This window comes from Talpa occidentalis, unplaced genomic scaffold, assembly GCF_014898055.3.
Source record: "Talpa occidentalis isolate TD23 unplaced genomic scaffold, MPIMG_talOcc4v2.1 talOcc4.7, whole genome shotgun sequence".
Taxonomy (NCBI): Eukaryota; Metazoa; Chordata; class Mammalia; order Eulipotyphla; family Talpidae; genus Talpa; species Talpa occidentalis.
The window spans coordinates 62,938,900-62,966,737 of NW_023605083.1; the positions used below are offsets into that span (position 1 = coordinate 62,938,900).

At 43.9% G+C, this 27,838-nt stretch overlaps 1 protein-coding gene across 2 annotated transcripts in view; it reads right to left on the reverse strand.

Annotated features, from left to right (window-relative positions):
- Window positions 1-390: 390 nt before the first annotated feature.
- PTGR1 (prostaglandin reductase 1) overlaps window positions 391-27,838 on the reverse strand; it is a 29,153-nt gene continuing 1,705 nt past the window's right edge. Inside the window, exons 1-10 of one of the 2 annotated variants that reach the window (XM_037492239.2) lie at window positions 18,652-19,178; window positions 16,647-16,762; window positions 14,703-14,748; window positions 14,120-14,176; window positions 12,160-12,327; window positions 9,965-10,082; window positions 9,182-9,337; window positions 7,577-7,685; window positions 5,001-5,119; window positions 391-815 (exon numbers count right to left, since the gene is read on the reverse strand). In XM_037492239.2, coding sequence (XP_037348136.1) covers window positions 705-815; window positions 5,001-5,119; window positions 7,577-7,685; window positions 9,182-9,337; window positions 9,965-10,082; window positions 12,160-12,327; window positions 14,120-14,176; window positions 14,703-14,748; window positions 16,647-16,752 — 990 coding nt within the window. In that variant the 5' untranslated portion in view covers window positions 16,753-16,762; window positions 18,652-19,178 and the 3' untranslated portion in view covers window positions 391-704. Of the gene's footprint in view, window positions 816-5,000; window positions 5,120-7,576; window positions 7,686-9,181; window positions 9,338-9,964; window positions 10,083-12,159; window positions 12,328-14,119; window positions 14,177-14,702; window positions 14,749-16,646; window positions 16,763-18,651; window positions 19,179-27,838 lie in introns of those variants that run through there. The other variant, XM_054689231.1, reaches the window with a different exon arrangement.

Here is a 27,838-nt window from a genome sequence, read left to right on the forward strand (position 1 = left end):
ATTCACTGGCTTCTGCAGGGAGGTAGCTGACACTCATTGAGTACCTACTATATGTCAGGCATTGTGTGATATTTTAAATAAACATATATTATGAAACAGATGTTACTTATCTCACTTAGCAGGTGAAAAGTCAGAGGTCTAAAGTCACAGAGGCAACTTTTGGACTCCAAAGCCATCATTCTCCACCATAATCCAGAAGGAGCTGTAGTAGGAAATGAGGGGAATAGTCATTATTTACTATAAAATTTTCATAGTGTTGCTAGTTTAATTTTTTTTTAAAGATTTATTTATTTTGTTTATTTATTTATATAAGCACTGGGTATAGTCAGAAGCGCGGGAGGGTGAGAGAATTCACCAGAGCCAGAGCGGGGAGCAGAGCAGGCAGAAGGACCGAAGTACACTGCTGAGGGGAGCAGCGGGCAGCAGGAGAGGTCTGCGCGCCATGCGGGACCCTCCTCCAGTGACTGGGGAGCAGCCGGGGATGGAACCGGTGCTGCAGAGGCTGCGGGCAGCTTCGCAACGCAGCGCTCAACCACTGCGCCACTGGGGAGGCCCTGCTAGTTTAATTTAAATGTATTTCATTGGTATATCAAACTCATTACAATGATGATTTCTTAGATAATAAAGGCAGTATACATTTTTATAAATGGTTAAAAAGAAGTGAATCATCCAAATGTTATTTCTAGATTCCACGTGTCGTTTCTTCATGCTTTCACGATGGTTTTCCCTAAATTATCTCCTTTCAGCATTCCCATAAATGCAGCTGGCATGTTTTCAAATCCTTCAATGACGTATTCATGGTACTGGATTTTACCCTGTATCAAAATAACAACAATTGTCATAGATTTGTTTCATATGCTAAATGATACACTCTTCTCCTCCTGGCAACAAATTTATCAAGTACATTATGGGAAACTTGGAAATCTAAGATGGAGACATTGTCCTCCATGAACTTGTAGTCATCCTGGAGCAAGATCCACATATACAGTGTATGCAACAGATTGCAGAGCAACATTAGAAGAATTTAATAATAGCATCAGATGACAGTATAACAATAGGAGAAATGTGACAAGGAAGTTCATTCATTCATTCATTCATTCATTTCTGAGTAAGCTGAATGGAGTAGTTTAATAATGTAATCATTTTAGAAGCAGTGAATGTAGATGGAGAGAGGGACACTCCTCAAGGTGACAATCTGCTTTAAACCTTCATTTGCCCAATGATGTGGCTTCATTACCTCTATTGACCCCTGACGAGGTTCAGGAAATATAAATGCCACTGCGTCTTACCACTTGTCTTCCTTTCAAAGACATTAGGTGTGTAGGAGGGATAGATTCATTTAGTGAGGGAGATTTTTCATTTTTCCTTCTACTACAAGGCACAATCTACTAAGTGAAAATGAATTCACATTTTCTAGTTGTTATTTTTTTTTTAAGCGATCTTATGTGAAGCCCTGCGAGACTTGATACCATTTTTTCTCCTAAAGTACTCCAGTGATGGTTTATCACCCTTTAGGATTTATGGAGAGACCATTTGCTTGAGATCACTTAACTAGGAAGTAGCGAAGCTGGGATCTGAACCTTTGGCTGGAAAGTCCCAGCTCATCTGCTCTAAGAAAGGCGAAGAAAGACCCTTTCCAGAAAGGGTCAGATGGACAAATCCAGTGTAAAGTTTAAATGTAGAGGGTGAATACTAAATATGAAATGTTGATGTGGGAGATCAGGGCACAGAATTCAGGGTCTATGAGAAATCTCTGTACTAAGTAATTTTTTCTATACATCTAAAGTATTCTAAAACTGTTCTGAAATAGAAAGTGTATTTTATTTTTTATTTTTTTAAATATTTATTTATTTATTTATGCAAGCACTGGGTACAGTCAGAAGCGCAGGAGGGTGAGAGAATTCACCAGGGCCAGAGTGGGGAGCAGAGCAGGCAGAGGGACCGAGGTACACTTTTGAGGGGAGCAGCGGGCGGCAGGAAAGGTCTGCGCGCCATGTGGGACCTTCTTCTGGTGGCCGGGGAGCAGCAGGGGATCGAACCAGCGCTGCAGAGGCTGCGGGCAGCTTCGCAACCCAGCGCTCAACCGCTGCGCCACCAGGAAGGCCCCAGAAAGTGTATTTTAAAAAGGAAGAAGAATGAGAGAAAAAATAGTTGAGATAGAAGTTAGGCCAGCTTACTAGTTACTTAAAAATATAATTAGGTTCACTTTGAGAAGAGAGAGCACTGGGGACACCAGCACAGCAGTTTTTCTTATCAGCTGTGATCATGGAAAGGCTAGATTTGATTTCACCAACTGGGACAAAGAAACTACACATCGGAACTTATATCTAAGTCAGCTCTCCCCAGCTCCCTGGAAAGAGCCCAGCTAACACTCCAAGTGTTAGACTGGGAAAAATGCCAAATTCCAGCAGCTGCCAGAGGAGCAGTCAATTTCTTTGAATTGGTAAATGATCATAAAGCCAGGAATTAGGAAGTATGATACCACTTTTCCTCTCTGAAACTAAAACAATGCATCTTGGTTATTCCTATTTCTGCTGTCTAAAACTCCATATGGTGTAAGGCATGGGAGGGTGAGAGAATTCACCAGAGACAGAGAGGGGAGCAGAACAGGCAGACTGACCAAAGACACTGCTGAGGGGAGTAGCAGGCGAGGCAGGAGAGGTCTGATGGGACATGTGGGAATATCCCTGGCCGGCCAGGAATCGAACCCGCACTGCAGAAGCATGGGCAGCTTCACAGCATGGCACTAGTCAAACTTTATTTTTTTTTCTTAAAGTTTTATTTATTTATGCATACAAGAACTGGGGTACAAGCCAGAAGTGTGGGGGTTGAGAGGATACACCAGAGACAGAGTGGGGTACAGAACAAGCAAACTGACTGAAATACACTGCTGAGGGAAGCAGCAGGCGAGTCAGGAGAGGTCTGCTGTTCCATATGGGTATCTTCCTGGCCGGGGATCGAACTCATGATGCAGTGGCTGCGGACAGCTTCATAGGTTGTGTCCTAACCCCTTGCGCCACCAGGAGGCCCTGAATGAGTCAACTTAAAAAGACCCTATTTTAGGGACCTCCCTGGTGGCACAGGAGTTAAAGTCTCAGTGCTATGAGGCTCTTGCCAGGCACTGTGGCATGAGCTGGATCCCGGTCAGGGAGTTAACCCACGTAGCACCTCTCCTGCCTTGCCTGCTGCTCCCCCTCAGCAGTGTATTTCAGTAGATCTTCCTGTTCTGCTCCCCACTCTGACTCTGGTGAATCCTCTTACCCCCTGCACCTACACCCCACTTCTTGTATATATAAATAAAATAAATCTTTAAAATGACCCTATTTTAGGGCCTCCCTGGTGGCACAGCAGGTTGAATGCCATGCTGTGAAGCTGTCCACAGCCTCTGCAGTGTGGGTTTGATCCCGCCAGTGGGCAAGAATCACACACGGTGCAGCAGACCTCTCCTGTCTCGCCCGCTGCTCCCTTCAGCAGTGCATTTCAGCCTATCTGCCTGTTCTGCTCCCCGCTCTGTCTCTGGTGAATCCTCTCACCCTCCCATGCCTCTGGCCTGTATCCCAGTTCTTGTATAAATAAATAAATATTAAAAAAAAGAAATTGGAGAGTCAATGAAGACTATCATATACAGATTTGTAGGTTATTATAAGCACTTTGCTTGGTTTACTCTTAGTGGAATGGGGCCCTTTGCAGAGTTTTAAGCTTAAGAATGACATCATCTGGTTTATGCTTTAAAAGATCACTGTCTGCTGTGTTGTGAACTGTCTGTGGGGATGCAAAGGTGGGAGGCCAGAGACAGGTTATCTCAACATGCACGCTAGATAAGATGGCGGCAGTGTGGTAGCAGTGGAAATGGGACAAGTGGTCAGATTCTGTATGTATTATGAAGGTTAAGCCTCCAGAATTTCCTGATAGATTTCAAAGACATGAATGTGAGAGAAAGAAAGGAATTAAAGATGATGTTAAGGTTTTTGGATTGAACAAATAGAAAGACAGATTGCCATCACTAAGAAGGTAAGGTCTATAATGGAATGGGTTTGACAGGGAAGGTCATGGCATACTTAGTTTTTGAATGATGTGTATTACACATCCAGATGCAGCTGTTGAGTGGTCTAGAGCTCAGGGGAGAGCTCTGCCTCCAGGCTGGAGAGACTCAGCAGCTGTCAGCATACCAATGATATTCAAAGCCATGAGCCTGGATGAACTAATTCAGGGATAGACTCTGGCAAGAGAAGAAAGATATGCTTAAGTCCAATCATCACATCTTGGGGCACTTTATATTAACTTGGAGAAAAGAAAAGAAGCTAGTGAGCAGTCTGAGGAGGATCAATCAAGGAGGAAAACCAAGAGCCCAAGGAAGCCAAGAGAAGAAAGTGTACCAAGGAAAGAATGACCACCTCTGTCAACAGTCACAGATCCAAGTGCTGCTCAGAATGGCTAGAGGTCACAATGTGAGGGACATCACAGACCTTGAAAAAAGCAATTTTGAGGGAATGGCAACAGTGCAAAAGCAGATGTGAGCTTAAGAAAGAATGGAAAGAGAAGAACTGAGGACCATGAGTGCAGACATTTCCAGGTAACTTGTTAGGAAATGGAGAGTGGTATGATGGGCCTATATTTGCAGTGGAAAGAAAGTCTACAGCATCAAAAAGGAACAGGCTCAAGGGGCCTCCCCAGTGGCGCAGCGGTTGAGCACTGCACTGAGAAGCTGTCCGCAGCCTCTGCAGCTCCGGTTCAATTTCCCGCCAGCCAGGGAGAACCCCACACCGCGCGGCAGACATCTCCTGCCTCGCCCAATGCTCCCCTGGGCAGTGTTTTCGGTCAGTCTGCCTGTTCTGCTCCCTGCTCTGGCTCTGGTGAATTCTCTCACCCTCCCGCGCTTCTGACCTGTACCCCAGTTCTTGTATAAAATAAATAAATAAATAAATCTTTAAAAAAAAAAAAAAAGAAAGAAAGAAACAGGATCAAGCACAACTGGAGGGGCTGGTTCTGGAGCTCCTCACCTCGGAGACCCATGTCTGCAAGTCGTTCAGAGCCTTCTGGCGGGCCTCTCCTTGCCAGCGAGTGACAATAAACCCTTCCATGCGGAGTTCCAGGTAGATAATGAACTCTGGGGGTGGGCCTGTGAAGAGGATGGTACATGGTCAGGGAGGTGGCCACATCACTCTTCCAGTGCTGCCCCTCCATTCCCTCCACACTTTCTGTATCCTCAGGGCTGCCCGCCAATCAACCTGTACTCAATGGTAGGCAGAATAATGGCCCCCAAAGATGTCTACATCATATTTCCCAGAACCTGTGAATGTGTTACCTTACATGGCAAAAGGACCTTTGCAATACGGAGTCAGGAAAAATATGTGCTGCTGAAAGCAGATGAGGGAGGGAAACAGAGGAGGATTTGAAGATTCCATGCTGCTGCTTTTGCAGATGGTGGAAGGCGCCCTTGAGGTGAGAAATGACACAGGCACCCCACAGACACCCCGTAAAGAGCAAGAAAACAGACTCTCTTTTTGAGCCTTGAGAAGGAATGCAGCCCTGTTCACCCATTTTAGACTTTTGAACTCACAGCTGTAAAACAGTATTTGTGTTGTTTTAAGCCACTAAGTTTGTGGTAATTTGTTACAGCAATGGTAAGAAACTAACCCACTCTTAGAGTTCTTGCACAGACTAGGCAGCCAGGGAATGTCCCTGTGTCAGAGGTAGGGCCTACCAACAATTCCCAAACTGTTCAAGGGAACAGACAGAGTACTGGAATTAACATAGGAAATGTTCCTGCCCCACTCAAACCGATTGCCCTGAGACTCCAGGTACTTAATCTGTTCTTTCATCATTATGGCTTAATGCAGCCATTCTGTGGCATAAAACCATCTCCTTCTGTTGTGTTCACAGAGGAGATGCAAAACGAGTGTCCATCTCCAGCCTAAAAGGCTAGAATAGAGAGAACAGATCAAGTGACTCAGCAACTTCCCATCTGTCTCTGCCTTTGCCGATTCAGGAACTAACACTTAGCCTGAAGCATGGGTTTCATGCTATAGTATCAGAATCATATGGAGGGCATATGAAGAGATTTCTGGGCTGGTCCCCCAATTTCTGATTTTGTCTATAAGGTGTAACCCAAGAATCTATATTTCTAACATGTTCCCAGGAGACATTGATGTTGCTGGTCCCGGACCCGTACTTTGAAAACCACCTGTCTAGAAGAAGCATGAGGCTCACTATCATTAGGTATGATGTTTTTGCATAAGAGAAAAGTTGCAGAATTTCTGGACATGAGAGGCCAGGCACAATCCCATCTGATTAAAATGGAATGGACAACACGAGCTGTTATCTCAAAGACCTGAGCAGCTGAACTTCTTCCAAGGACTAACTGCTAAAATGGCTAGATCAAGTTTCTGTTTCCAAAATACAAAATATTTGATGATATCTAATTGAACTCTGGGCAAGTAAACGCATCCTGGTGCTTTGCTCAATTGGCAGGGAGAAGATTTCCCATTATTCGCGATTAAATTAGTTTACCCTCAATTAAAAAAACATATGTCTGGTGGCAGGGGGGTGCAGGGAGGGCCCCTAATAAACAGTAAGATTACCATGTAAACCTGGAGTTTTCTTCTTAGAGAAGGTAATGTCTTTGCTTTTTCACAACCTAATAGGAAATCTACAAGTTGTCCTTCCTCAGTCCTTCTCACTCTCACCTACTTGCCTCAGTGCAGTTGTTAACTTGCAGGGCTATAAGGGTTCATGAGTCAAGCCCATTGTGAATGAATACCTCATTTTTGGTGTCTAGATCCTGATGATAATCTGCAAGATTCCTTTTTAGTTCTTCTTTCTCCTTGTTCTTGTCCCACAGGTAAATCTGTAATTTCACTAACAGCACAGAATCATTGTAGCAGAGAAGAATTCTGTGCAAATTCAGAAGACCTGACTTTGATTTGAGTCTCTGGTTCTCTCGACCATTTGTAAAATCAGAGGCCTGTATAATATCTCTAAGAAGACTGGGATTTAATGAACGTAGTTTTCTAGTTAATAGTTCTTTTGGACTTCTCTGGTGTGGAGGTGAAACAGTGGTCTAGTGGGGGATGGAGGACATGACAGGCCATAGTAGAAATTGTCAGTCTGGTGAGAGCAGGATGTCCAGCTGTTGGAGGAAACACTGCCCACAAGTGTCTGAAGGACAAGACTGCCTTTTTACCCCCTTTAGCCACATCAAATCATCCTCTTCCCACCCCCCCACCTCCAGCAACATCATTAATATTTTATCAGCCAGATCAAGGTGTTCTGTCTCTAAATCAAACCATAGCTGTCTTTCTACAATTTTGCAAAAAACAACAGATAAAAAACTAAAACTTAACTACAAATGTCCCTTCTGTTTTTCCATAGTCTGTGATTTCTCTATATCAAAATCAAATAGAAGCTGATGTAGCACAAGTATATAAAATTATTTATTTTTATTTAATAAATACTGTTTCATAAAGACTATCAGGGAGCCTTAAATATTTTCATAGTCACTGGCTGATACTCTATCTCTGAATCTTCTTCTTGTCCAGCCTTCCTACATCTGTGATCATTTGCATGAGTTCATTACCTGGGGGAAGTGGCCCAGTACTGTTATATGTAGAAATGGCCCCACATAAAGCAATTCTTCCGAATTTTTTCATCTGGGGGATAACAACATTTGAAAACTCTCCACCAACCTAAACAGACAGAAAAAAGATTAAATAATCTAACTACTAGAAAACTCAGGAGAATCATTAAGTCACAATTATCACTTATTAATGCTTATATTAGCAGCAACAAAATAAACTGAATTAGCATAATAGAACAGAAAAATTACAGTTGGAAAAAGACATTAGAAACTAGGCATTTCCATCTGACTGTAGGAATATAACTTACATAACTGATAAATTTCACTTTATTATATTTTGGGGTTTCTAATCTTAATAATCTATGTTAAGGTAGATTATTGCCCTATCTTACAGTATGAAAAAATACTCAAAAGGCAGATAAAGAACAAAGTTTGAGGACTCACATTTTCTAATTCTAAAACTTACTGCAAATTTTCATTAATCAAGACAATGAGAACTATGGAATTAGAGAATTGAAATCAAGAACAAAATTATAGACCAACAGAGTTAACTTGAGAGTCTAAAAGTAAACCCTTCTATTTATAGTCAATTCATTTCCAACAAGAGCACCAAAATTATTCGGGAGGGAGGGGAAATAGTCTTTTTGACAAATGGTGCAGTATAACTGGATATTCCTGGAAAAGAATGAAATTGGATTCCTTTCTTATACCATAAACAAATATTAATTTAAACTGCATTAATAGACCTACGTGTAAGAGCTAAAATAATAATAGAACTCTTAGGAGAAATCATAAACATAAATCATCATGACCTTGGGTAAGGCAAAACCTTAGACATGATGCCAAAATCCCAGGTAACAAATGGAACAAATTGGACTTCATCAAAATTTAAACATTTTTGCTTCAAATGATACAACCAAGAAAGTGAAAGACAACTCATAGGAGAAAATATTTATAAAGCATGCATAGTCGATCCCCATTATTAATAGATTTCGTATTGTGAGTTGGATTACTTGCTAAAATTTATCAGGAACCCCAAAATCAACACTCAGAGCTTTCCCTGCTCATTTGCAGGCACATACAGAGCAGGAAAGAAATGCAAAATTCCCAGCTGAGGTCAAACAAGGCATGGTTCTGCCTTTTTTTCCCAACTCTCACACAGACAGTATCAGAGGATGCAGACAGAAGAGGCAGAGCAACTCCACCTGGGGTCAGCTGGGCGGGCTATGAATCTCAACTCTGGGTTATGAATATAAATCCCAACTCTGGGAGGATTAGTTAATGCGGTGACCTCAGGCAAGCACTTAGAACTGCTGAACCTGTTTTTCTTTTGCAAAGTAAATAAAATAGAAGCTCCCAGAAGAGTTGTTTTTAGGATTTAAGATTGAATCTAGGCAAGATACATGCATATATGTACACACATGCCCTGAGAGCAAAAAGGCTCAATGTTTGTAGTGACTTTAGAGAATACAACTTTGAAGAGTATTTAAAATTTACTGTATCTGATAAAGAACTTTCTTCATATATTTTGGAAACACTAGAAGTAAATTCTCTTCTATAGGACTTTGGTAGTAAATCAGGTATTAAGTCCAATTTGTTACTCACGTTATCAAAATAACAATCATAACCATCAGGAGAGGCTTTTTTCAAAGTTTCTTCTAAAGAGCCTACTGTCTTATAGTTGAAAGCAACATCAAATCCAAGTTTTTTAAGATGGGCAACCTTTTCATCAGACCCTGCTGCTCCAATAACTTTGCAGCCCTAAGTGGAGAAAAACATGGAAACCATTTAAAAGCCACAAGCATGAACCAACATCAGATTCCTAGTCTAGATGGCCAGGCTCATTAAGGCCCCACGGGTGAAATTAGTCCCTGAATCAGTCTACAACTCAACTTGCTTTTGACTATCCAACAGATTCCTTCTATGTTTATTTGGTTTACAAATTAATTTCAACTAGCTGAGTCTTCAAGTTTCCAAGTCATGGCCCCACCACTCTGGACTGACTGTAATGGCCTTTGCAACGGGGCAGTGCGGACGATGACTCTTAGTTGGCTGAACTCAAGTCTCTCTTATTATTGGAGCAGCCATGATGGAAGATTAAGCTGGAACAAGAAATCTTCAGTAAAAACTATAAAAATAGTTACTACCTACAAGTCTAGACAGAGGCCATTCCTGACTTGATACCTGCCATGTTGCTAAATAACAATGTTCAGGTCATCTATGAGACACTATTTTCCTCATTCACCCATTGCTCAATCATTCTCAATTTCCAACAGCTAAACAGAATTCACTTGAATCAATGACCTGAGACTAGGGATGGCCTGCTGTGTTTACTGTTGCACTCCCAGTGTGGATGTTGAGTGAATGGTTGTTACGGAATACACTTACCTTGAGCTTAGCTATCTGTCCCACAACAGAGCCCACTGCTCCTGCTGCTGCATTAATGATCACTGTTTCTCCACCCTTCAAACCACAAACATCAAGTAGGCCAAAGTAGGCTGTTAGGCTGAGGGAAGAAAAATAAGAATATGTGGATAGATGTGCTTCTATCCCCTATAACTCAATTGCATATATCCTTAAGTCCTTCTCAGCAAGTTAGCCAAACTCCAAAAATGGAGCAGATTGTGTGATTCTGTCCATGAAAATAGAATCCTCCCCAATCTCCTTTCTAGATATTTCCAAAATTAGCTTTTTTTTGGGGACATATCAACCTAAGATACACAAAAGGCCTTTTACAAACATCACTTCTTTTTAAAAATAAAATAGAGATAGGATGGAGAAGACAACAGTAATCTATTATTTTACAAAAAAACTTTCTCCAAGTCCTGGGAGACTTACTCTGAGATTTCCTCATGTCTACCTTTACCCACGAACTCCTCCACTTGGGCCACCATTAAGAGTGAAAAATGGATGGGAAAACAAGGTGGAAGGAAGAGCTCTCAGGAATGGAAGACAACAGAGCAGTCAAGAAAGACTGGAAAATTTTGTCATTTTGTTTGCTGCCCACTACTTGAATGTAAGGCGACATTAAGTATTCTCTAAGTTTACAATAAATCTCCTCTTGGTTGTGGTAATTCCGAGTTCAAATTCCAAGTGGAATATGAACTTTGGGTGTGTGGGGCTGGTTGTTAGCAGCAATCATTTGGGGAGTATATATTTCCATTCATTCTTTTCAAATCCTTCAAAATGCATAACAAATACAGTCATCTATTTTTGGGCATTTGGGTTGTTTCCATAGCTTAGCTATTTTAAATAGGCCTGCTATAAACATAGGGGTGCAGGTGCCCTTTGGAATTAATGTTTCTGTGTCATTTGGGTAAATACCTAGGAGTGGAATTGCTGGATCATATGGAAGCACAATCTTTAGTAGGTTGAGGAATCAAGAAGATGTACATATACACAATGGAATATTACTCAGCAATCAAAAAAGATAAACTCATGCAATCTGCAGCAACATGGATGGAACTGGAAGGGATCATGCTCAGCGAAATAAGCCAGAAAGAAAAAGAAAAATACTGGATGGTCTCACTCATAGCAGGAATTTAGAAAACCTAAATAAGAAAAACTAAATAAAGAAAAATTCAAAATCAACAAGCAACTATAAATCAGAAACACACTATGGGGAGGGGAGTGGGGCGGGGAGAAGAAGGAGCAGGATCAAAATAAGGGGAGTGCAATTGTTTGGGGAATATAACCAAAATGAAAATGTATACATTGTGCAAAAATGAAAAATGATTTAAGAATTATATAAAATAAAACATTAAAAAAAACAAAAACAAATGCATAAAAGAAAAAACGGTGGGAGGGTGGGAAGAAGGAAGGAAGAAAAAACAGAAGGTGAAAGGAAGGAAGAAGAATGGAAGGAAGTAAAAGATGACACAACTTAGAGCAATGAATTCTAGGCTAGGAAAGTTTTGGGGACACCAAGAGGCATCCAACTGACCTTGCTTCTCTAGGGCATAAAAGGAAACGAGGTCCAAGTGCACCTGGGATCTGGAGCATAGACACAGGATGAATTGACCAGAATCTTTCCTGAGAGATAAGGCCAAGAGACACTTGAGCATTTTATATCTGGGCCAAGTTGAGTGAATATACAACAGCACTTGTGATCTAGCTGAGTTACTCAGACTTCAGGTCTGCTTACACCTCAGGGAACTCACATGCATACAGGGAAAGGTAAGTAATGAGAAACAGTAGAAGGCCAACACAGATGAACTCCTTCCCATTTTAAACTCTGAAATGGAGGCAGAGATGAGTGATGAGCGGCCAAGACCCTCCTAAGGACAGGAGGAAATGGTTCCATTGTGTCACCATTGCCAGCGACCTCAGAGGGATCACGTCTCATGCTGCTTCTCATTGTTAGTTTTTCTTTGTACCTACAGACCTTTGACTTGATTTCTCATCTTTCCTTGAGTCCTCAGGCTAACTCTACCTTACCTGTCTTCTGTGAGTCCTGCCATCTCCTCTGATCAGTCCCTGAGCCTGTATTGCCTCAAGTCTTGCTGGCCAAGCTCCAGACAAACCATTTTGGAAAACCCAAGTGTCAAGCATTCAAACAAATGAAATAGACCCACGAAACTCACCCTGTCATACCAACTGTCCCCAGAGCCAGGGAGAGTGGTAACTTGTCTGGCCACTCTGCAGATAGCTTTTGCAGCCCCTTCCCATCAGAAATGGAGTGCGTTGTCCAGCCTGAAGAAGCTACTACAATAGTTCCTGTTGGCAAAGCTGAGTTTTTACTTTCCACGATTCTGAAAGATAAATTACATAAGACATGTGAAACCTTATAGGAGGAATACAGGGAAACTGTACAAAGGGTCATAAAAAACCTAGAGAGACAGAATTTGCAGGCAAAGATAGAGCAGGGGAGGGGGAGGGGAGATGAGTCAACACAGGGCAGGGAAGCGCACAGGGGCTATGGTGATGCTTCACTGGTGAGTTGGTGGTGGGAGATTTCTGGGAACTACATATGAGTGGAGAATCAAATACTGTGTAAATATAAACAACAATGTAAGAAAGTTAAAAAGTTTAATAAAAAAAAAAAAAAGATGTGAAACCTCTCCTTTTCAAGGGAGTTGGGAGGCTGTGTGTTCAGTATACATTGTATTAGTCTATGTTAACTTATGCTTTCCCATGTTTCTAAGAATCCTTCAAAAACTGCAATAAGTTTAAATATTCTCTCATCCTTAGACATTTGGGTTATTTTTTTCCTAATGTAAACTATACTTTAATCAACAGTCATAAATATTAATTTATTACTTCCTTAGGCAATGTTCTAGTATTAAAGTATTGGTAACTCTTGCTCAATATTCCCAAATTCATCCAGGTGGTCAAAGAATACACACACAGAGATGCATAGAATAGAACTATTTGTGCTAGAAAAAAACGGAAAAGAGTTGCAGTCGGGAATAAATCAGTTAAATGGCTGATAACAGTGGAATAATTTGCAGTCATTAAAAGGTAGTAGTATTCTTTCAACAAAAGCTAACCATAATATTTTATTATTTTTTTTAATTTTTTTTTATATATATATATTTTTTTTTTATAGAGGCATGCTTTATTTATTTGTTTGCTGGTTTGTTTGTTTTTGTTTTTTGTTTATACATGCACTGGGTACAGTCAGAAGCGCGGGAAGGTGAGAGAATTCACCAGAGCCAGAGCGGGGAGCAGAGCAGGCAGAAGGACCGAAGTACACTGCTGAGGGGAGCAGCGGGCGGCAGGAGAGGTCTGTGCGCCATGTGGGACCCTCTTCCGGTGGCCGGGGAGCAGCCGGGGATCGAACCGGCGCCGCAGAGGCCGCAGGCAGCTTCGCAACCCAGAGCTCAACCACTGCTCCACCGGGGAGGCCCTAACCATAATATTTTAAATGATAAAAAGCAATTTGCTGAAGGGCATTTAATCTCAGTTAGAGAAGCATAAATATTAGTACATGTACTGAACAATTTCTGCAAAACAACACACCAATAGCAGTCACCTTTAAGGTTCAGAGGAAGCGGAAACTTCTGGTATCTGAGATGTACATTTTTAATTTAAGTTTTTACAATGACCACATGCAAGCTGAATACATTTTGTTTCTTTAGTCATTAAGAGTAAGGGTAGCGGGCCTCCCTTGGTGGCACAGCGGTTGAACGCTGGGCTGCGAAGTGGCCCGCAGCCTCTGCAGCGACGGTTCAATCCCTGGCCACCTGCGAGGGTCCCACATGGTGCGCAGACCTCTCCTGCAGCCCGCTGCTCCCCTCAGCAGTGTATTTCGCCCGTCTGCCTGTTCTGCTTTCCGCTCTGGCTCTGGTGGATTCTCTCACCCTCCCGCGCTTCTGACTGTGCCCAGTGTTTGTATAAATGAATAAATAAATCTTTAAAAAAAAGAGTAAGGGTAGCAAAGTGAAGTTGAAATAGTGAATTTCACAGCCTTCTCTCCCTCCCCCCAGTTATTCAAAAAGGAGGCCAATGGCCCAAGTTACCACCAGGATCCAACAGTGAGTGAACCGGCAGAGACAGGGCCCAGCATCATTCCCAAACAATGGAAAAAACGGAAATAACTACCTGGCCACTTGTTGCCCCATCATCATGTCACCCTCCTTCAATCTTTTGGCTGCCATTCTGGAAAAAAAAAATTCCATTCTTAACTATAAGAGCATCTGGGAAAAATTATCTTGAGTTCCATTGCCAAATGGAAAACCACTAGGGAAGTTTGTGCTGAACTGAAACCCAGAAATGTGAGGGCATTTATTTGAGTCAATAGCAAATTAGCCAAACTAAAACAATACAATTTTAGAAAGGCAAGAACATTGCTTCTTCCTCTACCCAATTATTGCCAGTAGTGAAATGGGAAAATTAGAGTTTGAGTTCTTTTTTCTTTTAAATTTTCTAGAAGCAATTCTGGTGAGCAATGACAGGCAAATTGTGCATATTAAAAATGGAGGTAAAAAGAAGGGGCCAGGGTACCCCTCACAAGCTTCTCAGACTTTTGCCTGCAAAAGATGAACGTCCATGAACACTGTTACAGGACTATTTCTCCCATTGGAGAAATGGGGGTGACAGTGTTTTGAAATAGTTGGGCATTTAAATTACTTCTAAAGAGGGTCCAACACTCAATTTCAGAATTTTTAGGAGGAAATAACAATACCTCATATAAGGATCCACAGTGAGGAACAAAGCTTCCAGCAGAACCTCTACAAAATAAAGCATTCCAGAGTCAATCAGAAACTCAAGGCTGATGCCTTGTCTTTTTTTTTTTTTAAAGATTTATTTATTGTTATACAAGAGCTGGGGTATAGGCCAGAGGCACAGGAGGGTGAGAGGATTCACCAGAGAGAGCAGAGAGAAGAACAGGCAGATGGACCGAAATACACTGCTGAGGGAAGCAGCGGAGGAGACAGGAGAGGTCTGTTATGCCAGGTGGGAATCTCCCTGGCTGGCTGGGAATCAAACTGGCGCTGCAGAGGCTGCGGACAGCTTCACAGCACTGCGCTCAACCCGCTGCGCCACCGTGGAGGACCTGATGCCTTGTCTTTAACATTCTAGACAGAGATAATGTTTCTGCTTCAGAGTTGAGCTCTCATCTGTGCTTCCTATTGAAAAGCCAAGAAGGGCTGTCATATCTGACTCAGCTGGGTCGTCTTCTTCATCTTCATCATCTTCATGATGCTATTACTTAGCACTCACTCTATGCTTTACATAAATTGTTTCATTTAACATTCTCAACAATTATTGATTCCATTTTATTTAAGTTTAGGTTAAGTAATTTGCCAGGGCCACATTTGTAACCACTATGTTATGACATTTGCATAGGGTTTCATTACCAGCCCCGGTTGGTATTAAAAAATATGCATTTTTGCTGGAATGACGACCCCGCCCCTGTGTGCATTCTCTGGAATTTGTAACTGAGTCCTGGCTGTCAGCTGACATGGACTTGATAACTGCCACGTTACTTGCTTGCATGCCCTTTCCTCAAAGCTTACCTGCATATTACCTACACCTCTATATTCTGCCTACAAAGCTAATTTCCAGAAATGTTGGGTATGTTACCATTACTCCCCATTAGATTGCTTTAGACTTTTCCTGGCCCATTACTTCCCACAAAAGGATGGGAGGCTCCTCACTGAAAGATGCAGGTTTTTCCCTCCTTGTCTGCTCACAAGGCAGTCTGAGCTCTCCGCCAGACAGTGCTTACCCCACTGTCCTCATCTGGCTCACCAGGACACAGAGGAAATCCTCCCCAGGGTGTGTCCAAAGTCATGAAGAATAATGCATGAGTAAGGAAAACAGAAGGATCCCACAACATGGCTTCAACACTCTTCACACAGAGGACCTTGAAGAAGTCTGTGGCAGACAGCAAAATGGCCACCAAAGCCTGCCATCTCTGTGCACCGGCCTGTTTACCATTCCTCCCATTAAGAAGTTTATTTCCGGGCCTCCCCTGGTGGCGCAGCAGTTGAGCGCTGGGTTGCGAAGCTGCCCGCAGCCTCTGAAGCGCCAGTTCAATCCCCGGCCACTGGCGAGGGTCCCACATGGAGCGCAGACCTCTCCTGCCGCCCGCTGCTCCCCTCAGCAGTGTATTTCGTCCTTCTGCCTGCTCTGCTCCCCGCTCTGTCTCTGGTGAATTCTCTCACCTTCCCGTGCTTCTGACTGTACCCAGTGCTTGTATAAATAAATAAATAAATCTTAAAAAAAAAAGTTTATTTCCCACTACTTGAATTTGGGGTTGGCCACATAGGGGTGAACAAGGCACAGACCTCAGCAAAAAGCCAGCTAGCCACCGGGCCTGTGGCTACAGCCCACTCTAAATGCACCATTTAGCCCTACGCAAGAAGCATCATGTTAACCTAATCAAAACTGCTAACCCTCGGAATTATGAGCTAATAAACAACTACTGTTTGAAATCAATAAATTTGGGGGTAGTCTGTTGGGCAGCAAAGACTGTAGTCCGTTTCAACTCAAAGCTGAGGGGTATGACTTACCTCCATTTTTTTGTTTGTTTTGTTTTGTTTTGGTGGGGGGAAGGGAAAGTTTATTGCTCCTGGGCGGACCTCACAGACCCAAGGCGGGGGTCAGTGGAGTCGCCACTTACCTCCATTTTTTAAGGGTGGGAGTTCAACTGTCTTCAATTCAAAGTTACTATCGGTAGGGCTGCCTTCGAAGTGTTTCTTCAGGAGCCAGCGCTTAGCATGAACCATCCTGAAGCTCCTAGAACACAGAGAACATGTAGTTGACTGCCTTTAAGTGAAAGGGTTATTATGGTTCCCTGGCAGAGGCACTGAGGCTAGGGAGCAGTCTACCCGTCCTCACTATCATTTACCATCAATCACACTGATTTAGTATTCACTGTTTTTGTTGACGTGCCAAACATCACACAGGCATCACCACATTTTGTCCTCATTAACTTCCCTATAAGACAGGCATTATAATCGTGCCCAGCGCGCAATGTGTACATGGAGATGGAGACAGAGAAAAGGAGGCTTTCTGAGAAAATCTCCAAGGCAGGGAAGCAGGCAAAAAAGTAACCCAATTGAACAGCTACCCGGAGTGCAAATATTCCTTTTCTCATCTCACATGAAGTGAATAACTATAAGAAAGTGAAAATCAAAATCAACAAAAAACTATGAACCAGAGACACTCTCTGGGGGGTAGAGGGTGGGAGGGGAGGGATTGGGGTCAAAATAAGGGGGTTGCAATTGTATGGGGAATATAAAAATAAAATTTATTATAAAATAAAAAAATAAATAAAAAAAAAAAAAATAAAATTAAAAAAAAAAAAAAAAAAGAACGTCGACGAAAGAAGCGACCAGAAGATGCACAGCGGGTCAGGTCCAAGGCCCAGTCTCAGAACCACGCGGTGGCGCTGCTGCGTCTCTCCACTCGCAGGCGCGCGCGTTCTTTGGCACCAAAAGGAAAACCAGGATTCGCTTGGCTTTAAATCTGCCTCCACGCCTAACCCAGAGGCGATGGCTGAACCTGTCCCCACGCTCGGGCCAGGAGCGCCCTCCCCGCGCCCTCCCCACAAGTGAATGTGCCGTCCCCGCGGGAAGAGGGGGCAGTAGTGGCCTAGAGGGGACACTTCGCACGTGTCCCCAGCGGCGCGGTTGGGGAAGTCCAGTCTGCAGCCCGGCTGTTCTTTCTTGTTTCTTTTCTCAAAAAGGGAAACGCTAAGAATCTTGAACTCGCCACAAATGGAGCAGCCCCAGGAAAGGGTGTGGCCGCAGAGGGGGCGGGTTCCAAGGGCCTCCAGCCAGCAGAGGACGGGGCTGGGGGCTGGCACGGAGCGCTCCGGTCCACGGCGCCCACTTCCTCGCCCCATCCACACACACCCGTGCCCACTAATCGAATACCGACCCCTATGTCTCTTCTCCTTCTGTTAGGGGGAAATGATGTCCTGCGCTAATCCCATGCAGGCTTTGTGGACTCCACCCCCACTCCAGACTAAAGCCATCAGGACATTGGGAAAGACAAATCCCGTCACCACCAAGGGAGGGTGGCTGGGACCTGAGGGTGGAGTTGGGCAGCCAGGTTGGATATAAAAACCAAACACGTGGGCCTTGGGCTGGCTCGCTGTCGCTCGCCTCCTGGCTTCACGGCCCCTGGCTCGTGGCCAGCTCTCAGAGTGCCATTTTGGGATTCCTGATCGGCAGATCGGGTAGGACTCATTTAAAACTTTGTCTCCCACTTTTCTCCCTGAGCTGTACATTTCCTCATTTGCCCTTCCCTTGTAAATAAACCTTTTATTAACCTTTCGTGTGTGCCTGCAGTAGAGCATTGATAAGTCCTTTTAAGCGCGCAGGTGAGGACCCACAGTCAGGAACCCCGTTTTGTATCGGGGCTGCTCTACAACACTTCTACACTGGCCTCAGTTTTGCAGTCTCGCGAGTTCCTCCGCCCGCCTCCTCCCTGGGCAGGCCTGTCTCCGATGGCTCCCAGGACCTGCTGAGCAGGAGGCATGGGTGGGGACATCCCGCTTCCAAGTTTTCTCCGAATGCAAGCACCAGGAGAAAGGAGCAACACGCAAAAGCCCCGCAGTAGGGGAATCTAGAAACCCAGCAGGAAAACAACAAAATGGAGGCGCAGGGCGGTCTGCTTACCAGAATCCGCAAGTTGCACCACCTGATGAAAGTGGCTGGGGTTCCGAAGCCGAGTGCTCTGCGGAGATTTGGGTTTTGATCCGTCTGGGAGAGGGTGGGGCTTCCACCTGGGCGGGGCTGCTTCAGGAAGTGTGTGAGCCCGGGTGTCCTGGGGTCCTGCGGCCTGAGGACCCGCTGCTGTCACTGGTCCACCCGGCCCTGCTCAGCTTTGTGGCTTGCCCTGTGTACTCTTCCCCCAGGTCGGAGGCATCCCACTTCATCACAGCCTTGCAAAGAGCAGCCCCGACAGAGCCTTTTCTGAACTCAATGAACACTACCTCCTAGTGATCATCTTTGTGACCTCTGACCCTAAATGTATCATGTCGTGTAGGCGTGTATCATGGGGATAGGATTCCTTTTTTCTCCTTCCTAGGCTTTCAGTTAACAAGGCAGCGAGTGAAGTATTCAAGAGATGGACTTCTCAGTTTTCTGCATAAGTTGTGTCATGTTAAGGAATAGTCAGATGTTAACTGTACTACATTGTCAGTTTGGCAGGAAAGATTATTCGTTGCCCTCAAAAACTTTGAACAAATGGGGCCTCCCTGGTGGCGCAAGGGGTTAAACACTGCACTATGAAGCAATCCGCAGACTCAGCAGCATGAGTTCAATCCCCGGCTGCCAGGGAGTAACCCACATGGCGCAGCAGACCTTTCCTGCCTCGCCCACCGCTCCCCTATTTCAGTCGGTCTGCCTGTTCTGCTCCCCACTCTGTCTCTGGTGAATCCTCTCACCCCCCACATCTCTGGCTGGTACCCCAGCTCTTGTATGCATAAATGGATAAATCTTTAAAAAAAATTAAAAACAAAAACTTTCAACAAAATGGAGGCCTCCCTGGTGGTACAAGGGGTTGTCTCAGCACCATGAAGCTATTCGCAGCTACTGCAGCAGGAGTTCGATCCCCAGCCAGGGAGCTACCCACATGGTGCAACAGACCTCTCCTGTCTCACCTGCTGCTCTCTTCAGCAGTGTATTTCAGTAGATTGCTGCACCTCCCCCTGCCGTGACCTTCAGGGCTAATGGCTGTTGCCATGGTCCCTGAGGTCCGGAGTGGGCAAGGAACCATGCGCGCAGGGGGAGAACAGCAAACTCCCTAAGATACAGATAAGCCGGATGCCTGTTAAGAGATAAAGACTACCAGAAGCCGCCACAAAGATTGTTGAAAGGAATGCTGACCACACGGAACCTTATCTCGCTTTCTCAAGGCCCACGAACTTTATTCTACTACAACTGTCTTTCTAAAATCTTTTCTTTTTCCCGGTCTAAAAAGGTCATTGGTTGCTAATTAAAAAACATACGTAATTTAATAACTAGGCTAATTCCAATGAAACATTACTAAACTCTGTGTAATAATGGAATTGTTAGTTTAATGATTTCTCTGTTGTGTGCTTGGCTTTGTTAGCTTTAATCTTAATGAAAAGATATTACTTTGTAAAGAGTAAATTCACCCATGCTAATTAATAATGATTTAGTGATAGTGAGTAGTTATTAAAACAAAAAAGTAATTACATAGAACAGAAGAAAAATTAATAGCCTGACTACTTAGGAATGTGACTAGGTCCAGATGTAACTTCGGACATAGATCACTGCCCTGTCAATGATAAGCTAAACCTATGAACAAGCTGATTTCGCTCACTGATGTTCGCCGTTCCTATGCTTTTAGAGAACATATATATACTGGCCACCGACTCAAAGAAAATTACACTCAGATTTTCACTCTCTTGAAGTGTGTCTATGTGTCATTTATTCGCCTAATCCTTGACCACTCTGCGCGATCTCTCAATCCTGAGACGGCCTCATCATCCACTGCTGTGCTGGTCCGCGGCAGTAGATCTCCCTGTTCTGCTCCCCACTCTCTCTCTGGTGAATCTTCTTATCCCCCCTACTTCTGGCCAGTTCTTGTATGCATAAATAAATAAATATTTTTTAAAAATCTACACACAAATGAGTTGGAAAAAACTTGTTTTCTACAAGACAGGGTATATTGGTTGCTATAGCTGCCATAGCAAAATATTAGGTGGTTTTAACAATAGAAATTAATTTTCTCATGGTTTTGGAGGCTGGAAGTTTAAGATTAAGGTGTTGGCAGGTTTGACTTCTCCTGAGGTCTTGATCCTCGCCAATGGTCACCTTTTCTCTGTGTCCTCACCGGGCCTTTTCTCTGTGCACGCACACCCTATATCGCTCTCGCTTTTATAAAGACACCAGTCATGTTGGATTAGAGCCCCAGCCCATGTTTTCCATTTAACTTACTCATATCTTTGAAGGTTCTGTCTCCAAAAAGTATCACATGGATTAGTAGCAAGCTGAAAAGTAGCAAGCCCACCAAACCCTTACTTTCCTCCCCAATTCTCCATCTTTTTTTTTAACATTTTATTTTATTTTATTTATTTTATTTTTTTGTGGGACCCTCGCCGGTGGCCGGGGATCGAACCGTCGCCTCAGAGGCTGCGGGCAGCCTTGCAACCCAGCGCTCAACCACTGCACCACCAGGGGAGGCCCCATCTTTTTTTTTTTAACATTTAAAAAAATTTCTCATTGAGTTCCTCTTATGAACAAAGTATGTTTCAGATACATAGGAGAATTAAAGATGAGAAGACACTGCTGTTGGATATTCAGTGAGCTAATAAAATGACAGGTATAGAAAGTCTTTGCAAAGCAAATAAGAATTACAGAAATAAAATGCCAGAAACAAAGTATGTCTCAAGCACTTACTCAGTTGACACTAATGACACATATGGATAACATTTTGGCCACAGCCTCATTTTCCCAGGCATGGTGATTCAACCAGGCTCAATGACTGAAAATAGCCAACTCACGGTGATTAAATGAAATCATGGCTGTTCAATTATCAAACAGAGTTTAAAATATGGAATAGGGGCCTTCCTTGTGGCAAAGGGAGTTAAGCATCAGCACTGTGAAGCAATTTGCAGCTACTGCAGCACAAATTCAATCCCCAGCCAGGGAGGTGACCCACATAGTACAGCAGACCTCTCCTGTCTTGCCCACTGCTCCCCTCAGCAGTGTATTTCAGTAGATCCACCTGTTCTGCTTCTACCCTGTCTCTGGTGAATCCTCTCATCCCCCATACCTCTGGCCTATACCCCAACTCTTGTATGCATAAATTAATAAATCTTTTAAAAATATATGGAATAAAGGGTCAAGGAACAAGATTTCCCTTTCCTTTGCTCTGCAATAAAACTGCCTTCAAATCAATCTTCTGACTTTAGGTTTCCAGGAGCACTTCACTTAAAACAATATTGCCACACAAGTAATAAGAGAATGCATGCATCAAATAATCCAGCCAATACAGATATGGACAGTATAAAAATCCAGACAATGCAAACATGGACAGAAAGTCATTGTTACCTATTTGCTGAAAATTCCTTCCCGATGTTTTCCTATTGTGATGCTCTTCAAAACTAGACCAACAAGGCCTCCCTGCTGGCCTAGCGGTTAAGTCTCAGCACTGTCATGGCTATGGCCTGAGTTCAATCCTGGCCAGAGAGCTAACCCACATATGGCACAGCAGACCTCTCCTGTCTCTTCCCCATCCCTTCTCCCTACCCCTCGACAACTTCCATGACCTGGGTCCGGAGAGATAATGCATGCAAAATGTCATTATAAAACTGGAGAGTAATATTAGCTGCATAATCGAAAGAATCCCTTTATCCACGTGGGACACCGTGTATGGAGAGAATGCCAAGGCTTCTTCCCCAGCACGGTGATACGTGGCTGCTGCAGCACCCTGTGAGCCCCACACTGGAGGACAATTTGCCATCCGCTGTTTCTAGCCGTCGTGACATCCAGGGAAAGGCAGGGGGGAAAAATGATCTCCCCTCTGCCTATCTAATCTGAGAACCCTCTATAATAAAAGATAAACTGACAGGGAAATAACGTGTATGCTTCTCTCTAGACATGGGAGAGGCCCAGAAGAACCGAGTAACTCTCTGAGAGGGCTCCAGCCATCATCTTAAGTATCACTTTCAGCTAAAGACAAGACACTGAGGGTTGGGTGAAGGAGGTCAGTTATGGGAGGTTACCGGGAAGGCAGAGCAAACTAGGGGATGGCTGCCATGCAGATTTAAGTCGCTGCCTTCTCGACTGACAAGAGCTTTTAGAAATGTAGGCATTCTCCAATTCCTGGTACAGAGTCGGAGATGGCCCGATGAATGGAGATTTCCCTTATAAACGTTAAGTGTCTCCTACAAAAGGGAAATTCTACTTGGGTTTTCAGAGCTTTTCCTATTATCTTCTGTTTCTTAAAAAATAACAAGCCCGGGCTTCCCTGGTGGCGCAGCGGTGGAGCGCTGGGTTGCGAAGCTGCCCGCGGCCTCTGTGGCGCAGGTTCAATCCCAGGCTGCTCCCCAGCCACTGGAGGAGGGTCCCACATGGCGCGCAGACCTCTCCTGCTGCCCGCTGCTCCCCTCGGCAGTGTACTTCGGTCCTTTTGCCTGCTCTGCTCCCCGCTCTGGTGAATTCTCTCTTCCTCCCGCACTTCTGACTGTACCCAGTGCATGTACAAACAAATAAATAAATAAATAAAACACGCCTCTATAAAAAAAAAAAAAAAATAACAAGCCCAAGGTAATCCTTACACTGAAAATCCAGGTTTGGGGGGTGGTTTACTTTGCTCCCCTTCAGAAGCATATATTCATCCCTATGGACCAAAGGAAATTGAAGCTCTAAATGGTAAAACAACTAAGACAACTGCATAGTTTAGCCAGCTTGTAGCACAGCTGAGATTTGAACCCAAGTTATCCTGAAAGAAATACCAGCTCTTCTTTGTTAATGGTGATCTGGGTGTGAGGGTGTATGTGTGCGCACATGTGGGTTTTCCAAATGGCCCTGTGGCCCCTAATACTTGGAGCGTAAGCGTGGGTTACACTCCATCACCCCCCAAGGTCTCCCAGCTCCAACTGCTGCCTGGCATTCTGAAACTTGTCCTGGGGTCTCTGCTTGCGAATTCATTATCTTATACCAGGTTATCATCTCCCCAACACTTAACTGTCCACTCTTCACAATTCCGTCCTGGTGTCTCCTCTCTTCCTCATAGCCACAGGGCAATCTTATTTTGCCTGTGCCCCACAAACCCCATGTGGACCCTCCCAAATGTTGCTTGTGTGGAAGTGGGGTTTAATTTAAAGTAAATATTTCCCTGCTAGTGTACTACATGCCCAGCTGGAAGTTTGGGGGCAAGAAAAATACAAGTCAGCAAGAAAGTGGTTGGTATTCCCTGATCTCTCTGGGATGATTGAGAGAAACGTCTCTTGCGTGGGGCCCCACAGCAGAGACTAGTGCCTGGGACACTCCTGTTGGGTGAGCCTGATTGGGCTGAGGCCTGAGGCAATGCTGGTATTTGCACTTGTCAGGACTGAAGAGAGGGGAAGGAGGAGCTGGCAGAGTTGGCCAAGCATAAAGCTCAATCTTAGTAATCTCATGGAGCTGTTATTTATGTTCTCTTCTCTCCTTGGTTTTGACTTTCTGGCCACTGCTAACCACTATCATAGTGAGTATGAATTTTAGTTCAGGTAAGATTCTGTGTTGCTTCATTATAATTACTCCCTGGCAGATGTCTTCAGCTTCCTCACTCCTCTCCTCCCCCATCAGCAGCCTGCACCACCTTAACCCCAAATAAAACCAAGCACTGTTTTTTCACATCTTCTGATAAGCAACCAAATATTATTGCAAAGAAAAATCACACAACCAGACTGACTGGTTTTACTTTATCACAAACAACATACAAGCATGCAGTCTGTCCAGCAACTCTGGCAAGTGCCCCATAAATTTGATTTTTCACTCTGCATGATAACAGGTTTATACTTTCCCATTCTGTTCTCCACCCTCAAGATATGATTTGATTTTTTAAAAGTCTTTTTTTAAAGATTTATTTATTTATACAAGAACCAGGGTACAGGTCAGATGCGCGGGAGGGTGAGAGATTCACCAGAGACAGAGCGGGGAACAGAACAGGCAGACTGATGAAATACACTGCTGAGGGGAGCAGCAGGTGAGACAGGCAAGGTCTGCACCGCCATGTGGGTTTCTCTGAGGCCGGCGGGGATAGAACCGGCACTGCAGAGGCTGTGGACAGCTTCACAGCGCTGTGCTCAACTGCCTGCACCACCAGGGAGGCCCGATCTGATCTGATCTTAGGCTTTGTTGAGAAAATAGAAGCCACTAGACCAGAGACTTCATCTTTTCATGAGAAAGTTACAAAGTTCTTTGCACTTGTACCTACCTTCTCTTTTCTCCCTGCTCTGATGAAGAAAATTTCTCTCTTCCTACCAAAGGTTAATGTGCTTGGCTCTCATCTCTTCTGTCTCAGGCTTTTGGAGTTGTCTATTTTCTCCTGTATTTTTAAAGGTGTCTGTATTAACTAGAATGCTTTCTGCTGCAAATGAAAAAGCAAAGTCCACATGTAGAGGAAAGGCTCCCAAATCTTTATCTCTCTTGCCCATGATCCAGAGCCATCCAGTGGGTCTTATAATTGTAGAACTTTTATAGGGCATTATAATTATAGGCTGACATGTCCTTAAGCTTCCTGTGTAAAACGTTATCATGGAGAATATTTCTGAAGTGACTGCTTACCTAACTTCACAGATTATTGAAACAAAAACATTGGAGATGTTTCTTTGCAAATATTTTTCCTTTTAAAAACAGAGCCAAAGCCAAGTGTTTAAATTATATGTTTGGCCCAATTCTCTTAATTACCACTATCCCCTTACGAAGCATAAGGAGTGGGGCTATGTTTAGCTTTCCTCTTTTATCTATGCAAGAAATCAGGTTTATTTTCCCTTCTTAGATGCTTGGTTTTAAATATAGTTTCATTCATGAATTCTGAAGGAAGCCTAAGAAAAATAGCCACCAGACATCTGTAACCGGCTGTGTAGCACCCTCTGGTGGATAATTTTGGAACCAATATAGTCTTTGCTGGGTACTTCGGCGTCATTTCCGAGATAGGGGAAGCAGGAGGAGTCCCCTCCATGATATTGGATCTGCAGGGTTTTATCTGGGTTCTCCGGAGGTCATAAGTAAGCAGCTGGCTTCTGCCTCCCTGGTGACCTAGCAGGTCCAGGAGAGGGCTGTGTGAACGGTGTGAATTTTCTGCTTGCCCTAAATAAGAATGCCAAAGGAGCGGGGGAAATTAATAGGAAAACGAGTTAATTCACAGAAGCTGCTGAGTGGGCTGAACAGTAAAAGGCAGTGGATGTTAAAAAAAAAAAAAAACAAACCCAAAAACCCAGAACTGGAAGTAATATTGCCAGAACCAACCCGTCCCAATTCTCCAAATTGATGACTAAAAGAAACATAAGGAAGAAATTGGTATTAATGTTTTAAAAGTCAGTATATATGAAGATAGAAGAAGTGAGCTTATATTCCTACAAGCATGACATTTGAAAATGGGTTTGGCAGGCCTCCCTGGTGGTGCAGGCAGTTGAGCACAGTGCTGTGAAGCTGTGCAGCCTCTGCAGTGTGATCCCGGCCAGCCAGGGAGAATCCCACATGGCGCAGCAGACCGCTCCTGTCTTGCCCGCTGCTCCCCTCAGCAGTGTATTTCAGTCAATCTGCCTGTCCTGTTCCCTGCTCTGTCTCTGGTGAGTCCTCTCACCCTCCCACATATCTGGCCTGTACCCCAGTTCTTGTATGCATAAATAAATAAATCTTTTTAAAAAAGGGTTTGGCAATGAGATTTGGGTATTTCAACTCCACAAACTACCTAGCTCACACCAGCAGACCATTGATATCATCAAAGGAAGTTCAAGAGCAATACATGCATGTGTGTAGACACATACATACACACAAGCACGTATCTGGGAAGGGTAATTCTGACCAAAATCCTCCCACAGCAAGTCCAGCATCTCTCTGATCCTTGTCTGGCATGAAGCTTTTGTGTTTTTTTAAATTTTTATTTAGTTTTTCCCTGACCTTTTGTGGTTTAGATGGTAAATTTTGTTAGGTGCATTTTACTGTGATAAAAAAAATAATCTTAGACTTGGGACAAGAGCTTCCTCTGAGTTTCTAAGTTCCTTATTTGTTTACTTTTCTCTCAGCATTAGGGATAGTGACCCTTTTCCACATTTACTATTAAAAATTATTTTCTATTGTGCATAAACATAGAAAAATACTGTCCTAACCATTTTGAAGTGTACAATTCAGTGGCCTTCAGTACCCTTACTATGTTGAAGGAACATCACCATGATCTAGTTCCAGAATATTTTATCACCCCAAAAGGAAATCCTGCCCCCATCAAACATGTATTTATCACTTCTTTTGCTCTGAGAGTATGATTGTCACCGGACACTGGTACTGTGGGGAAGAAACTAACTCTGCTGAGAAGTAACAGCTGCAACCACTCCAGGAACAAAGATACTGACTGGAATTGTGTTAATTTTCCAGGGCTGCTACCAAGTAATCACAAACTGAGTGGCTTAACACAACAGTCAAGGTGTTGATAGGGCTGGTGGGTTTCTCCTAGGACCTCTGAGGGAAAATCTGCTCTGGGCCTCTCTTCTAGCTTCTGTGGTTGCTGGCAATCCTCCGCATTCCCAGGCTTGTGATGGCATAACTCCAGCCTCTGCACCTGTCTTCACATGGATGTATTTCCTGTGTGTGTCTTTGTTTTCTCTTTCCTGTGTGTGTCATTGGATTAGGGCCCATCCCAATCTTGTGTGAATTCATTTAAAGTAATTTCATCTGCAAAGACCCTTTTTAATTGTCACATTCACAGGCACTGGAGGTTAGGACTTGAATGCATCTTTTTTTTTTTTTTTTTTTTTTTTTTTTTTTAAGAGAGGCATGTTTTATTTATTTATTTTGTTTGTTTGTTTGTTTTTACATGCACTGGGTACAGTCAGAAGCGCGGGAGGGTGAGAGAATTCACCAGAGCCAGAGCGGGGAGCAGAGCAGGCAGAAGGACCGAAGTACACTGCTGAGGGGAGCAGCGGGCGGCAGGAGGGGTCTGCGCGCCATGTGGGATCCTCCGCCGGTGGCCGGGAAGCAGCCGGGGATCGAACCGGCGCTGCAGAGGCCGCGGGCAGCTTCGCAACCCAGCGCTCAACCGCTGCGCCACTGGGGAGGCCCTTGAATGCATCTTTTGGGGGGAGTCACAACTCAATCCAGAACAGGAGCTATCACCAATGTGGTAGCA